Genomic DNA, 13,062 nt, shown 5'->3' with positions numbered 1-13,062 from the left:
AAATCAATAGAAAATATATTTTAAAAAATAAATACAAATTTAAAAAATAAATAAATAAGAATAGTACCTCCCTCATAGAGTAGTTATAGAAGGTAAATAAGATAGTTTGCACAACAGGCTTACTATGTGCCTGGCACCTAGAAAACTATTCTGCTGTCATCACTATTTTATTAGCAGAAGTAATAGTACTATCACTGTTTATTTGCCAGCTTCTTGTGGCCAGAGACCAGGTCTCCTGCTTAGAGACACACAATTCTCATAGGCAGAAGGGACCTCAGACTCTTCAGTTCCATTTCCCTAGCCTAGCTGATCAGCATACCAATCTGGAAGTTGTTCAACTTCAGATGCTTGGGTTCCTGGGACCAGGGGCCTTGGGCATTTGTATTTTAAACAAGCCTCCACATGCCAGGCTTGGGAACCACTCATCTAGCCCTTGTACCACACCTAGACAGGGAAATGGAGGCCCAGAAAAGGGAAGTCCCTTGCCAATTCCATGGCCCCAGCTGGCTGGAGGAGGGGTAGGGGTCAGAAAGTAGGTCTCCAGATGCCAGTCTAGCTTTTTCCCACGCTAAACTGCATGGATTCCATCTCATCTACCCCTAACCTCCTGCGCAAATCCCCTCTCCTACATACATGGTGAGCAGCCCAACAGCTCAAATATCTCCCACGCAGAGGAATTCAGCATGTGCCAAGGACACTCAATCCATTGCTGAACATCTAATTCTCCAGCGGATTCATTCAACCACGTTATTGGAGAGAAATCCTCGGCATAGCAGGTCCTCCCTGACCACCTCCCTGATGAGCTCTCCTGTCTCATTTCCCACCAGAACCTCGCTTGTACCCTATCTCCCAACCAGACCGTGGAGTTTGTTGTTCTGGGGGTCTCACTGCTGCAATGTCTGGCCTACAGACATTTAGAGGTGAGTGGGCGTGCAAGGTCAAATGGAAGTGTGGGAGTCTGCTCGCTCCCTAGACCCACACTAGGGCTCTAGAACTCAGGGAAGCCTCTGCTTTGTCAGCACGAACGAGTCAAAGTGGGATGCCTCTGTACTCTGGCAGCCAACCTGAAGTCTATTTTTGAAATGGAATTTCTCCTACCAGAGATGCATTGTGCAAGCTTCTGGAAGCCACCAGTCACCACAGGGCCTTCGGCTCACTGATAAGAAAATGCCTACCTGCGCTCTGCTCCCACCGTCCCCAATCTGGTCTCCTCTTCCCTCAGCAGAACGACTGGAATTGCCTCACACCACAGCTGCCTGCTCTTCCCAGCCCCGTGTTCCTTCCCATCTTCCATGGCGCCAAGTGAGACCCCTGCTCCTGTGTCCAGATCAATCACATGTCTTGCCCCACTTGGTGTTCTCTCAGAAGCCAGCCAGTACCAGCCCCCCCTGCACTGATCCTCTCGCCTCTGGATCCCTATGACATAACTTAACACAATTACGCACTGTCTGGTGCTTCCTGGTAAGAAGCAGAAGCCAGGCCTTAAGACTGTTTCAAGTTGCTAAACCCACTGTGAGCTTTGAGGGGAGGGACTGCTCCTTCATCCATCTCCCAGGACAGGGACTAGCACACAGCTCAGTAATAAATGGGGAATTCAGTCGGCCATCTAACTTGTTCAATGATCCCCTGGCAACAGACACCTTGCTGAGCACATAGTAGGCCTATAAATCATGAGTCATATATACCACTATATGTCCTACAGAAAACAGCTACTCAATATTTGCGTAAATGAGTAAGTGCCCAACGAAGACTCTGGGGTCATACAATTGCAGTCCAATCTCAGCTCCATCACTTAGGTGGTAGGGCTCGAAACCCTCTCCAACAGGGGTCGGGTTAAGACCTCTTAGGGTTATTGTGCAGATTAAAGGAGATAGTTTATAGAGTGAACAGCAGCTGCCTCGGCTCCAAGAGCATGATGTATTTAAGATGTTGCTTTTCCCTCGCCCTCAAGTCTGGCTCTTAGGAGGATGGGCCCTGCCAGGGGACAATGCTGCAAACTCACAGGACTGGTTGCTGCTGCTGTCATCCCGTTTTCTCCCCAGCTGCCCTTGTGGTGACACCACACACATATCCTTCCCGGGCTGCCCCTGAAGCCCAACTCCCCTCCCCACCCCCCTTCCCTCCCTCACCTTTCCATTATTACTTTGCTTGGAGGCAGCGGTTGGTTGCAGGAAGGAACAGATTTTTGGGAAACAGAATCTTCCTGAACCATAGTAAAATTTTGGTCATTATTCTAAGAGCACTGGGACATCACAGGAAAGTTTTAACATGAAAAAGCATGAGTTGTGGGAAGATCCTTCTCTGCAGGAGAAAAGGACTGAAGAGAACAGGAGTGCAGAAGGTGGCCAGGGAACTCCGGAGAGGTGGTGTGTGCTGGTGCAGAGGTGGAGAATGGTGTGGATTTTACACTTTAGAAGCCCAAGTTGTAAGGAATTCATGGCGAGTTGGATTCCGGACAGGGGGAGACGCAAGGAGAGCTATCAAGGGGTGGGAGGGGGTGGGGGGGAGATGTTGCCTTTTAAGTAGCCCAAAATAATCAGCTTTCGAGGAAGAAAGCTGAGCGTTAAAAGGTGCCCGATAATCTGGCATGTGCAGCTACAAAAGGAATTCAGGGGTGTAGTTCTAAGGCAAGCTATAAAGCACCCCACTCCTCACTGGACTCTTCAGCCTTCAGAACCACCTCTAGCTGCTCACCATCCTCCAATGACTCCTGCTACCTCTCCCAAAGCTTCAAACCCCTCCTTCCTCCCCCGCCCCCCCCCCCCCCCCAGCTAGTAGCAAGTTGAAGGGGGAGATGGGCTCTCCCTGTTGCAACCTTACATTTTTATGGAGGCTTTCAAAGCCTGTTGACAGCAGCAGTGTGGTCTGATTACTGTCAGGGCCAAGGAAGTGCTGAATCTCCAAGAACCCTGAAGTTCAATAACACAATTGCCTACAATTTAATGAGAATTTCTGCAAGTTCCTGCTTCCAGTCACACTTCCTTAGCACTTGTTTCAAAGATGCATCATCATTTGCCCATCAAAACAACCTCGTGTGTCAGGTCAGCAGACCAAATACCCTTGGGAGCCCCAATTTAAATCCAATCAGGGGACCAAGTGACTTGCCCACTCAGCTGGACAAGGTGTAAGGAGCATGCAGAGGGACACAAGACCCCCAGAAGACGAGGGTTCAAGCTAGCTGCAATAGTGGCCATGGGAACCGGAGAGCAAACACCTGTCCTGAGGCTCGTAGCCCACCTGTAAACCCTACCAAGTGCCCCAAGGCAGGGAGGGCCAGCTGATACTTCCAGATAGAGGCTAGGAATCTGGATTTTTATGTAAAATCTGTCCTTTCAAAAAGCTCTGCATGTTTAAAAGCTTACAAAGACAGCCAACTTGTGACTTTCACATCCCAGCCCAGGCAGAGCTAATCACAATTCCCTTCTCCAGAGGCTATGGCTACTAACTGCTCTCCCTGAGCACATCCCGTTAACAAAGCTCTACAGCCCTGGCTGGTGTGGGTCAGTGGTTAGAGTGTTCATGCACCAAAGGGTTTCTGTTCTGATCCCCAGGGTCCTGATCGGGGTGCATGCTGGAGGTAACCAATCGATGGGTCTCTTACACTCATGTTTCTGTCTCCCCTTTCCCCCCCTAAAAACCAATGAAAAAATAGCCTCAGGTGGATTAACAAAGCAAAAAATTCCCCACTCATAACACCACTCACTTAACCCATAAGCATAAACCTACAACACACAGGTAACAATTTTGATCCTAGTCAGAATAAAAATGTGACCTAATAATTTTGATTTTCATTGAGGCCAGCAAATAATCTTTTCAGTTAACAAGAACTAAGTGGATTCTAGAAAGAACAAAAAGGAATCAGATTTCAGGTGTCTCTTTCAGAAACACCATTTCACTGACGGTGAATAGTAAATGAGCACTCCATACTGGCCCTGCATGCTCCCATGTTGCCCATTCTCTAACCTGATGTCTTTGTGCTGTTAAATGGAAGGATAAACGCCACCCCATCATACCACGTTTTCAGTGAATTAGATTAATGGAACATGTGGACTTGGGGGCAGCAATCTTAAATCCGATAAACAGAAGACTAGTTACACTCCCAGTAAAAATCAAACAACCAGACACATAAAAGTTTATAGTTTATTAAATCTCTCATGAAAAATCTGCACAACCATCACAGATAAAGTCACCGAAGAATCTTTACTCCTTCTGTGAATCAAAGAAAAAAAAATTTAGTTAGCAACTGCTGAACAGAACTTTAAAAATTCAAGTTCAAAGTCGTCAACAAACTCCAAAATTAATGACATTCATGCAGAACAATTATTAGTAACCTAGAATGACATTAGGTTTGTATGATCACGACACAACGTAAACATCAAGAAACAGAACATTTGCATAAGTGAGGGATGTGGACAACAGGGAGTGAGGGCAGGATTGGGGGGATGAGGGGACATTGGGGGGATGAAGACACATTTGTAATATCTTAATCAATAAAGGGGAAAAAATGTAATAAATAAGTAAATAAATTAAAAAAAAATAGAACATTCAAGTTAGGAAACAAACAATGAGTTAAATATTACTAAATTTTAAAAACAAAGCCATGTCACTATTAGTATTTAAAACACAACACTTGAGCACATTTGTAAATCTACTTCTACATCTACTTTGCATGCTCTACTTTAAATTACTGTGTCAGTAAATGAAGAAGTCTAGTGGTCTAAATGAAAAGCTTGAATTATATATACCTGTAGTTCAATCTCCAGCTCACTGAATCAGTGGCAGGGAAGGGAAAAGGGAAGAGGGGGAAGAGACATTCATTAATAGTCCCCTTTAAACTCCAAAATAATCTGCATTTACGTGCATGCAATCAGATACCTCGAAGATGATCATTCTCTTCTTTGCAGAATGTATATAGAACACTCCTTAGACACACTCACTGATTTTATTACTCCCAATTTTTGAGAATACCTTGCCTGATTACTCAGGCTCTTATGCAAACAAGGTGGCGTGATGACTTCACAATGAAGAGATCAGTACAACACTAATCCCAACCCAGGCTGCCACTGCCTACTTATAGATGAAGTAGGCATACCTCTGCTCTGCCCAGCAACATTGATTGCGCTGGGCACCCTTATACACTAGCACTATCGACAGACTTGGTAATCATCCCAGACTAAAGTCTAATGGAACCATAATGGGAGAGGTCTAAATGATCAAGCAAGTCTTTTAAAATGTGCCTCAGCTCAATACTTTAAAAGCCACCATCCACAGCTAACAAAAGTAGTGCAAATTAATATTAAAACAGGCAGAATTTAGCTAAGGTAAAAATGCTTCAACTGTTCTTCAAACATGAGATTACGTATTCCTTAATTTAAAATAATTCATTGCACTCAAAAGGTAAAAAGCTAATACCAATTCCAATACCTAAACAAAAACTAAAATAATAGGAACACTAATATGCCTGACTTTTTTTTTTTTTTTAAGTCAAAAAATGTTATGTGCTCGCTCTCCCTCGCGGGGTAGCTCAGTTGATTGAGCATCATCCAGATACACCAAGGTTGGGGGTTAGATCCCCAGTCAGGACAGCAGCAACTATTGAATGCAAAGATAAATGGGTCACAAATAAATGTTTTCTTCTCTCTCCCTTTCTCTCTCTAAAACCAGTAAGTAAAAACTAAAATGCACGTGCGCATTTATGCATTCATTTTCCAGGCGGCTTTTCAGAGCAGTGCTAGTGAAATGCGCCAGTACAGCCTGAAGTAGGGCAGTGACAGCTCAGGTCCCCACAGGTAGCCCTCTGTACCTGTCACCACTGAGCACTAACACATGAGACTCAGGCTAAATGAAGAAAAAAGAATTGTTAAACATCCTTCAGACCTAGATCAGAAGACAAATAAATATAGACTGATTCTTTTCTGCAATCTCCAGAAATTCTGTCAACAGGCAGGTATAAGAGCTCTGGCAGTTTGTCAACGTTAACCACGGCGCTGGGAAGTCAGTGTGATCTGAGTACTGTGCAGGCAGAACACGTTTACTGCCTGGCCTAGGGGGAGAGAAGGGGAGGTCATAGCACACAGGGGCAGTTACCTCCCGTTTCAGAATCCTACTACTCCCAGCCCAAGCTCAGTCACGTTACAACTGGTTTACACTACTCAAATATGCAAAATCTATTTAAAATTGGGAACTGCACCATTCTGACCAAGTATGTGTAGGAAAAGCATATTCATCAAAGGCTTTCATGTGAATATACAATTATATTGAGAAATTTTTAATTAAAAAAATATATCCACCCAGCTGGCGTGGCTCAGTGGTTGAGCATTGACCTATGAACCAGGAGGTCATGGTTTGATCTCTGGTCAGGGCACATGCCCGGGTTGCAGACTCAATCCCCACTGAGGGGCATGCAAGAGGCAGCTGATCAATAACTCTCTCAATGATTGATGCTTCTCTAACTCTCCCTTCCTCTCTGAAATCAATAAAAATATTTTATATATATATATACATATATATGTATATATGTATATATACGTGTACATATATATACATATATATGTATACATATATACATATATATGTATACATATATACATATATATGTATACATATATATATAAATACATATATATACATATATACATATATATATACATATATATATATATATATATATATATATATATATAAAATAAATAAAATCAGCCCTGGCCAGGTAGCTCAGTTGGCTAGAGCAGTGGTCAGCAAACTGCAGCTTGCGAGCCACAGGCGGCTCTTTGGCCCCTTGAGTGTGGCTCTTCCACAAAATACCACGTGCGGGCGCACATGTACAGTGCGATTGAAACTTCATAGCCCATGCACAGAAGTTGGTATTTTGTGGAAGAGCCAGTACTTTGTGGAAGAGCCACACTCAAGGGGCCAAAGAGCCGCAGGTTGAAGTGTCATCCTGATACACCAGGGTTTTGGGTTTGATTCCTGGTCAGGGCACATATAAGAACCAACCAATGAATGCATAAATAAGTGGAACAAATCAGTGTTTCTTTCTCTCTCTCTCTTCCCATTCCTCTTTCTAAAATTCAATAAATAAATTTAGAATTTATATCAGATGAAAATTTGAGTAAAAAACAATGGCATGATAAAAGGCAGCTTTGAGTGGATGATCCCAGGACAGAAGCTTTGCCAAGTTTCCTGGGCCAGTTTATTATCAGAGCTGCAGAGAATGGATGTCTCTCAAGTCCCCAAGGAAAAGACTGCTCATAAGTGGAGAGGACCCTTCCCAAACCTTGTGTCAAGTAAAGCCATTTCCTGAGTATGTAACTTTCTGAGACACAGCTTTCCAAGTGAAGGCAAAGGGTGCCTACGAAGTAGGATATCCACCTTCCACCACTTCACACCGGAACATGCATTTTTGAGTTTCCAAAATAAGCGTGATTAAAACCTTTCCTCCTTTGTTCACAGTACACTATCTTAAAGCATAGCAATCTATAATAATAAAAGCGTAATATGCTAATTAGACCAGAGGACCTTCCAGACGACCTTCTGGACAAAGGCAGGGCTGTGAGGGAAGCGCGGGTCCCAGGTGCCAGAGGGAAGCCGGTGCCGGCAGCTGGGGGACTGAAGGCCTACTCTTGCACGAACTGTGTGCATCGGGCCTCTAATGGTGTTATAATAAACCACACTGTGAAACTATTGTTCAAAAGCCAACATGCAAAGCATCAAAGCAAACTCAGTGAAGGTGATGCATCCCACACCGTGCTCAGAATCTCTGTACCTGCCAGACACTTCATTTCTGATGAACAAGAAATCCAAGACGGAAAAGGCAAAAAAAAAAAAGTTCACAGAACACTTGATTATTTGTTAACAACCCAACACCTTAATTCAACTGTTTAGAATTAGCTAGGCAAAGCTGGTAAAAAGCTGCTCATCATTAAAATCACTTAAGTCTTGGCTAACTGGAGAGGTCAACAATGCAGATTTCAGCTGCCTCTCCAGCATGCCAGAACACAGGCCACATTGACTCAACTGCTTCTTAACCCAGTTGTCCATTTTAAAGTAAGTTCAGTCTCAGAAAACTAGATCTGCATCCTGGTGAGCCTGTGCCAATTAGTAAAATGAAAACTCCGGATTGGCCCTGGCCGGTTTGGCTCAGTGGATAGAGTGTTGGCCTGCGGACTAAAAGGTCCCAGGTTCGATTCCGGTCAAGGGCATGTACCTTGGTTGTGGGCACATCTCCAGTGGGAGGTGTGCAGGAGGCAGCTGATGGATGTTTCTCTCTCATCGATGTTTCTAACTCTCTACCCCTCTCCCTTCCTCTCTGTAAAAAATCAATAAAAAAAAACTCCGGATTGGGCTTACAAGGCGCCCACCAGGGTGATCACTGAACCGATGTGGCCGCCGTGTTGTGCTAATCTGTGAGCTGTGGCAAAGCTACTGTGGGAGAAGCTACTCTACTGACGTGGTGTTAGGATACTACATTCTATAGCTTCTCAAATACGTTACCTTCTGTAATCCAGAAGTAGTGGAAGGGAAGAAACATTAAGAAAAGTTTAATTTCTTAAACATTAAGAAAAGTTTAAAAACCCCTTTTTTCTAGAAACTAAAGACTTGCAGTTGACACCTCTGTATTTTCCTTGATGCACCATACCTTTTTGCCAGCACCAACGTTGGCCTTTGCAGTCCCCCTAACTTTCTTCATTCTGTTCTTGCGTTCCTTTCTCTGTTTTCTTGAGGTCTTCTTCTTCTCATATAGGCCATGCTGAAGGAGAAAGGAATGTATATAGGTTATTTGCAAAGCATCATTACCCACTAATCTGGTAGGAAAATGGACCAGGCTAGAGCTCAAGAAATGCAACTCCCCAAATTAAACTTTTCAAGTGCATTTAATACTTGAACAGAAAGGGATTTAAATTAAGAAACAATGAGTATAAATAGCACAGGAAACAAATGTCCACTCAACACTCCCTGCATGGTAAGTTCAGGGGACTCGGCTATTATTGTCCAGCCTTGAACCTACAGCTAACAAGGCCCCCCAACATTTGCCTTCTCTTCAGAGTCTCTTCCATTTCATCTCCAGATTACTCCCAGCTGACAAAAGGAGCCTTTTCCCTGAGTTCCACCCACCCTCCATGGAGACTGCTATAACCGACTCCTCGTCACGCTCCACTTTTGCACTTACTGTTCCTGCTGCCTAAAAGACTACTTCCATTATCTTTACAAGGATCTCGGCTTCAATGTCATCTCAACACCTCCCAGAACCCAGTAAAGAGTGCAACATCTATCTACCAGACCACAATAATTTCCCTCACAGCTCTTCTGTGAGATTTATCTAATAGCAAGGAGAAAAAGGACTTCAGAGGATAGACATAACTAACAATCCAGCCCTAGCCGGTTTGGCTCAGTAGATAGAGCGTTGGCCTTCGGACCAAAGGTTCCCAGGTTTGATTCCAGCCGAAGGCATGTACCTCGGTTGCAGGCTCCTCCCCTGCCCAGACCCTGGTCCTGGTCAGGGTGCATGCAGGAGGCAACCAATCCATGTTTCTCTCACATTGATATTTCGCTCTTTCCCTCTCTTCCACTCTAAAAATCAACGGGAAAATATCCTCAGGTGAGAACTAAAAAAAAAAGTAATCTACTTGCTAGTTTAGTTTACTACCCAAATACTACTACTCTGGCTCCTGGCTACCTATGGGAGTTAAGTCCAAATTCAGACATTTGGTACAAAGGATCTCACTTTATTTGGCAACAACCTATCTTTCCCAACTCACCCCCACTTCTAGTTCCTATCCCCAGGAATAATATTTTACCTGCCCTTCCAGACCCAGCTCAAAAGCTATCCCCTCAAATGCTGCAGACTCTACCTGTTCCTCTATCAAGGGGTTCTCTTAACCCCTAAGAGTTCATTAGGTCTGTATGTTGTCCCTCCCCCGACTGCTTGCTCTTGCATATTTCACTGTACCCACAACACGACGCTATTGAAAAATGTCTTCAGCAGCTGTGACAAAACGAAGGTACCTACTCTTGCAAGTCTGTGTTTGGGTTCATTTTTCTTTGCGTAGTCCAAGGAATCATAAATCATGCCAAAGCCAGTGGTCTTGCCACCACCAAAGTGGGTTCTGAATCCAAACACAAAGATGACATCCGGTGTGGTCTTATACATTTTGGCTAGTTTTTCCCGGATTTCTGTCTTGGGTACTGTTGCCTTCCCAGGGTGAAGGACATCAATGACCTAAAAGGAAATGTGGAGTTTAGTATTTATTATAATGTAACACATCTTTAAAAAAGGAGAACAGTTAACCAAACTCTGATGTGCCCCTTCCTTACCATTTGCTTCCGCTGAAGTAGTCTGTTGGTCATGAACTTCCTGGTCCGGATGGTTACTGTGTCATTCTGAAAACAGTAACACGAGTTAATAAAACTACTCAACCTTCTCTTGGCCTTGTTGTGATTTTCCAAGATCTAGAACTGCGCTGTCCAAACTAGTAGGCACTCACCATAGGTGGACAGTTAATTAAATAACATTTAAAATGCAATTCCTCAGCTGCAGGAGCCACATTTCAAATGCTCAAGAGCCACAGGGACTCGTAACAGGAAAGCTTCAATACAAAGAAAGAAGTCCCAAATTCCCATTGCCTCCCAACCCACTTACCTGGGTGGGCCTGGCTCACAGGACCCAAACACACAAGCTAAGTACCAAGAAAAGGCAGCCGGCAGCTGCGTGGGAATCCGTATTCCTTCCCTTTGGTGTGGGCACCACCTGGCTGGGGCATGGTATCTCAACGTCTGCATTAGGACACCGTGGTCCCAGGAAGTCCCGTTGTGGGGGCTGCCCTAAGCATTCTAAGTTGGTTTAGTGGCCACCTTGGCCTCTAATCACCAGGTGCCCAGAGCATCCCCACTTCCCAGTTGTAACCAAAAATGTTTCCAGACTTTGTCCCCCCTGAGGCCAAAGTCGCCCCCAGCTGAGAACGTTCTCTGGACTAAACCAAGTGCTTCAGTCACCGCTCCGCGTTTCAACTTCCTGCACAAACCCGACAGCTTCCTGCACAAACCTGACAGCGCTGCACGCCTGCATGCACCTACCCTTCTTCAGGGACCGGCTCGACAGCCCAGAAAACCCGATTCCCTTCTGAATGGCCCAACAGCTCTCTTAACTACCACGGGGTGTGGACATTTAGCATGTTTGCAAACCAAAATAAACTTTACCAAAGTGATGGAGAAGGGGGAATGCTTTTCACACAACGTCTGGTTGCTCGATTTCAATTTGTTTGAAAAACCACACCAAAGCTCACTTCAACAGTATCTAATTATGGAAGTCAAGGGCCAGGGGGAAAGGCTCGCAAAGCGGAGTGGACTTAAAAAAAACCGGTGCCGGACCTTCCGAATGACGGACCTCACTAGTCACAACCTGGGGCGCTGCTTCGCGTCCCCGGCAGCGGCATCCCCGAGGCGTAACAAAAGGGCCCCGGCAGCTGGCAACACTCTGGCTCGCACGGGACAGCGGTTTCGTTCTCCCCAACGCGCCGGGGGCTGCCGTCCCCCGCAAACCGCCTGTCCCGCATTGCGACTGCGGGTTCTAAGTGTTTCACGCCACCCGATCCTCTGAACTCTAAGAAGCCAACAATCGCAGAAACCGCTCCCTCCCTTCCTCCCCAGGCCCTCGACTCGGACGCCCGGCGTGTCCCGGTCGGCAGCGCAGCCTGGAAACCCCGCCGGCGGCTCCGGGGCCCTCGGCATCAGGCCTCAGTCCGACACGCCAGGGGAGCGCAACTGGGCTTCGGGCGGCCGTAGCGCGGACGGGGGAACCGGGGGGCGACGGATGGCTCGGATACGCAGCGGATGACGGCACGGGCACGGGAGACTCACCATGATGAAGGTTGGTCTTCAAGCAGCCAGGGAGGAAAAGAGAGCCACTCTTCCTCGGCCAATCATATCAACGCGTACGGAAGGACCCCGGCGGCGCCAGCGTGGGGGCGTGGCCAGATCGCGAGGCTGACCACGCCAATGCCGGATTGGAAGTGCCTAAGGCCACGCCTCATCCATCTTTGGCCACACCCAGAATTCTGATCTAACCAATCAGGAGGTGGAACATTTCAGTGCTGACTACGTAAGCACACGTTCAATTTCAGTTCCATTCACTACTATGTGAATTATCCCTACTTAAAATTTCTGTAAACTAAGTTACAGTTTAAATGAACAAAAAGCCAAGGATAAACACCATGTTATTTCACTTATATGTGGAATCTAATGAACAAACAAATTTGAAACATACTCATGAACACAAAGAGCCCGGCTGGTGGTTGCCAAAGGGGAGGGGTTGGAGGACTGGGTAAAAGAGGTGAAGGGGTTGGGAAGTACAAATAGGTAGTTAACAAAATAGGGGGTGTAAAGCATAGGTAATATAGTCAGTATTATTACAATAACTATGTATGGTGCCTATTGAGTACTGGAAATACTGGGGGGTGGGAACTAACCAGTAAGCTGCACACCTAAAACTAATCTATAATAATAATCTATAATAATAAAAGGGTAATATGCTAATTAGACCAGACGGTCCTTCTGGATGTCCTGTACGAAGTCGAAGTCGGGGCCAGAGGGAAGACAGCCAGGTCCCAGGTGCCAGAGAGAAGCTGATGCCGGCAGCCCCGGGAAGGAAGGCCTACTCATGCATGAATTTCGTGCATTGGGCCTCTAGTATAAAATAATAGCTAATGTCAACTGTAATTGAAAAATCAAGTTTGAAAAATAAGCAAAAAGAAAAAATTACATCCAGCTGAGTTACAAGTTGGTAAAGCTGGAAGACATCGTATGCCAGTCTCCTTATTTCATAAAGAAACTGAAGAAACCCTGACTCAAAACCTTTGTTATTTCAAGTGCTCAAACTGACTGTTTTGATTGGATTTATTGCTAATTAGCATTTTTGTGAGATTCTCTGTTGATGTTCTTCCTCCCCCCCGCCTCTCTCTCTCTCTCTCTCTCTCTCTCTCTCTCTCTCTCTGCCATCTGTTGATGTTCTTATTAAAAATAAATAACTCTTGGGAGGGATGAGGACACATTTGTAATACCTTAACT

The 13,062-nt window shown here is 45.3% G+C and overlaps 1 protein-coding gene across 5 annotated transcripts; it reads right to left on the bottom strand.

The window, feature by feature from the left end:
• Positions 1 to 4,122: 4,122 nt before the first annotated feature.
• On the bottom strand, positions 4,123 to 11,991 carry RPS24 (ribosomal protein S24). Of its 5 annotated transcripts, XM_036337240.1 has the most exons (8): positions 11,857 to 11,991; positions 10,315 to 10,380; positions 10,010 to 10,219; positions 8,639 to 8,749; positions 8,494 to 8,496; positions 7,766 to 7,783; positions 4,746 to 4,767; positions 4,123 to 4,209 (listed from the first exon to the last, which is right to left on the bottom strand). In XM_036337240.1, the coding sequence occupies exons 1-6, from the start codon at positions 11,857 to 11,859 to the stop codon at positions 7,778 to 7,780; spliced, it is 399 nt and encodes a 132-aa protein (XP_036193133.1). In that variant the 5' UTR covers positions 11,860 to 11,991; the 3' UTR covers positions 4,123 to 4,209; positions 4,746 to 4,767; positions 7,766 to 7,777. The 5 variants fall into 5 exon arrangements, with proteins under 5 accessions (XP_036193133.1, XP_036193134.1, XP_036193135.1 ...); XM_036337241.1 differs by lacking the exon at positions 7,766 to 7,783; XM_036337242.1 differs by lacking the exon at positions 8,494 to 8,496.
• Between the last annotated feature and the right edge of the window lie 1,071 nt (positions 11,992 to 13,062).

This window comes from Myotis myotis, unplaced genomic scaffold (genome assembly GCF_014108235.1).
Source record: "Myotis myotis isolate mMyoMyo1 unplaced genomic scaffold, mMyoMyo1.p scaffold_m19_p_15, whole genome shotgun sequence".
NCBI lineage: Eukaryota > Metazoa > Chordata > Mammalia > Chiroptera > Vespertilionidae > Myotis > Myotis myotis.
Note: the sequence above shows the minus strand (reverse complement) of the source record. Positions and strands in the feature narration are given on the sequence as shown.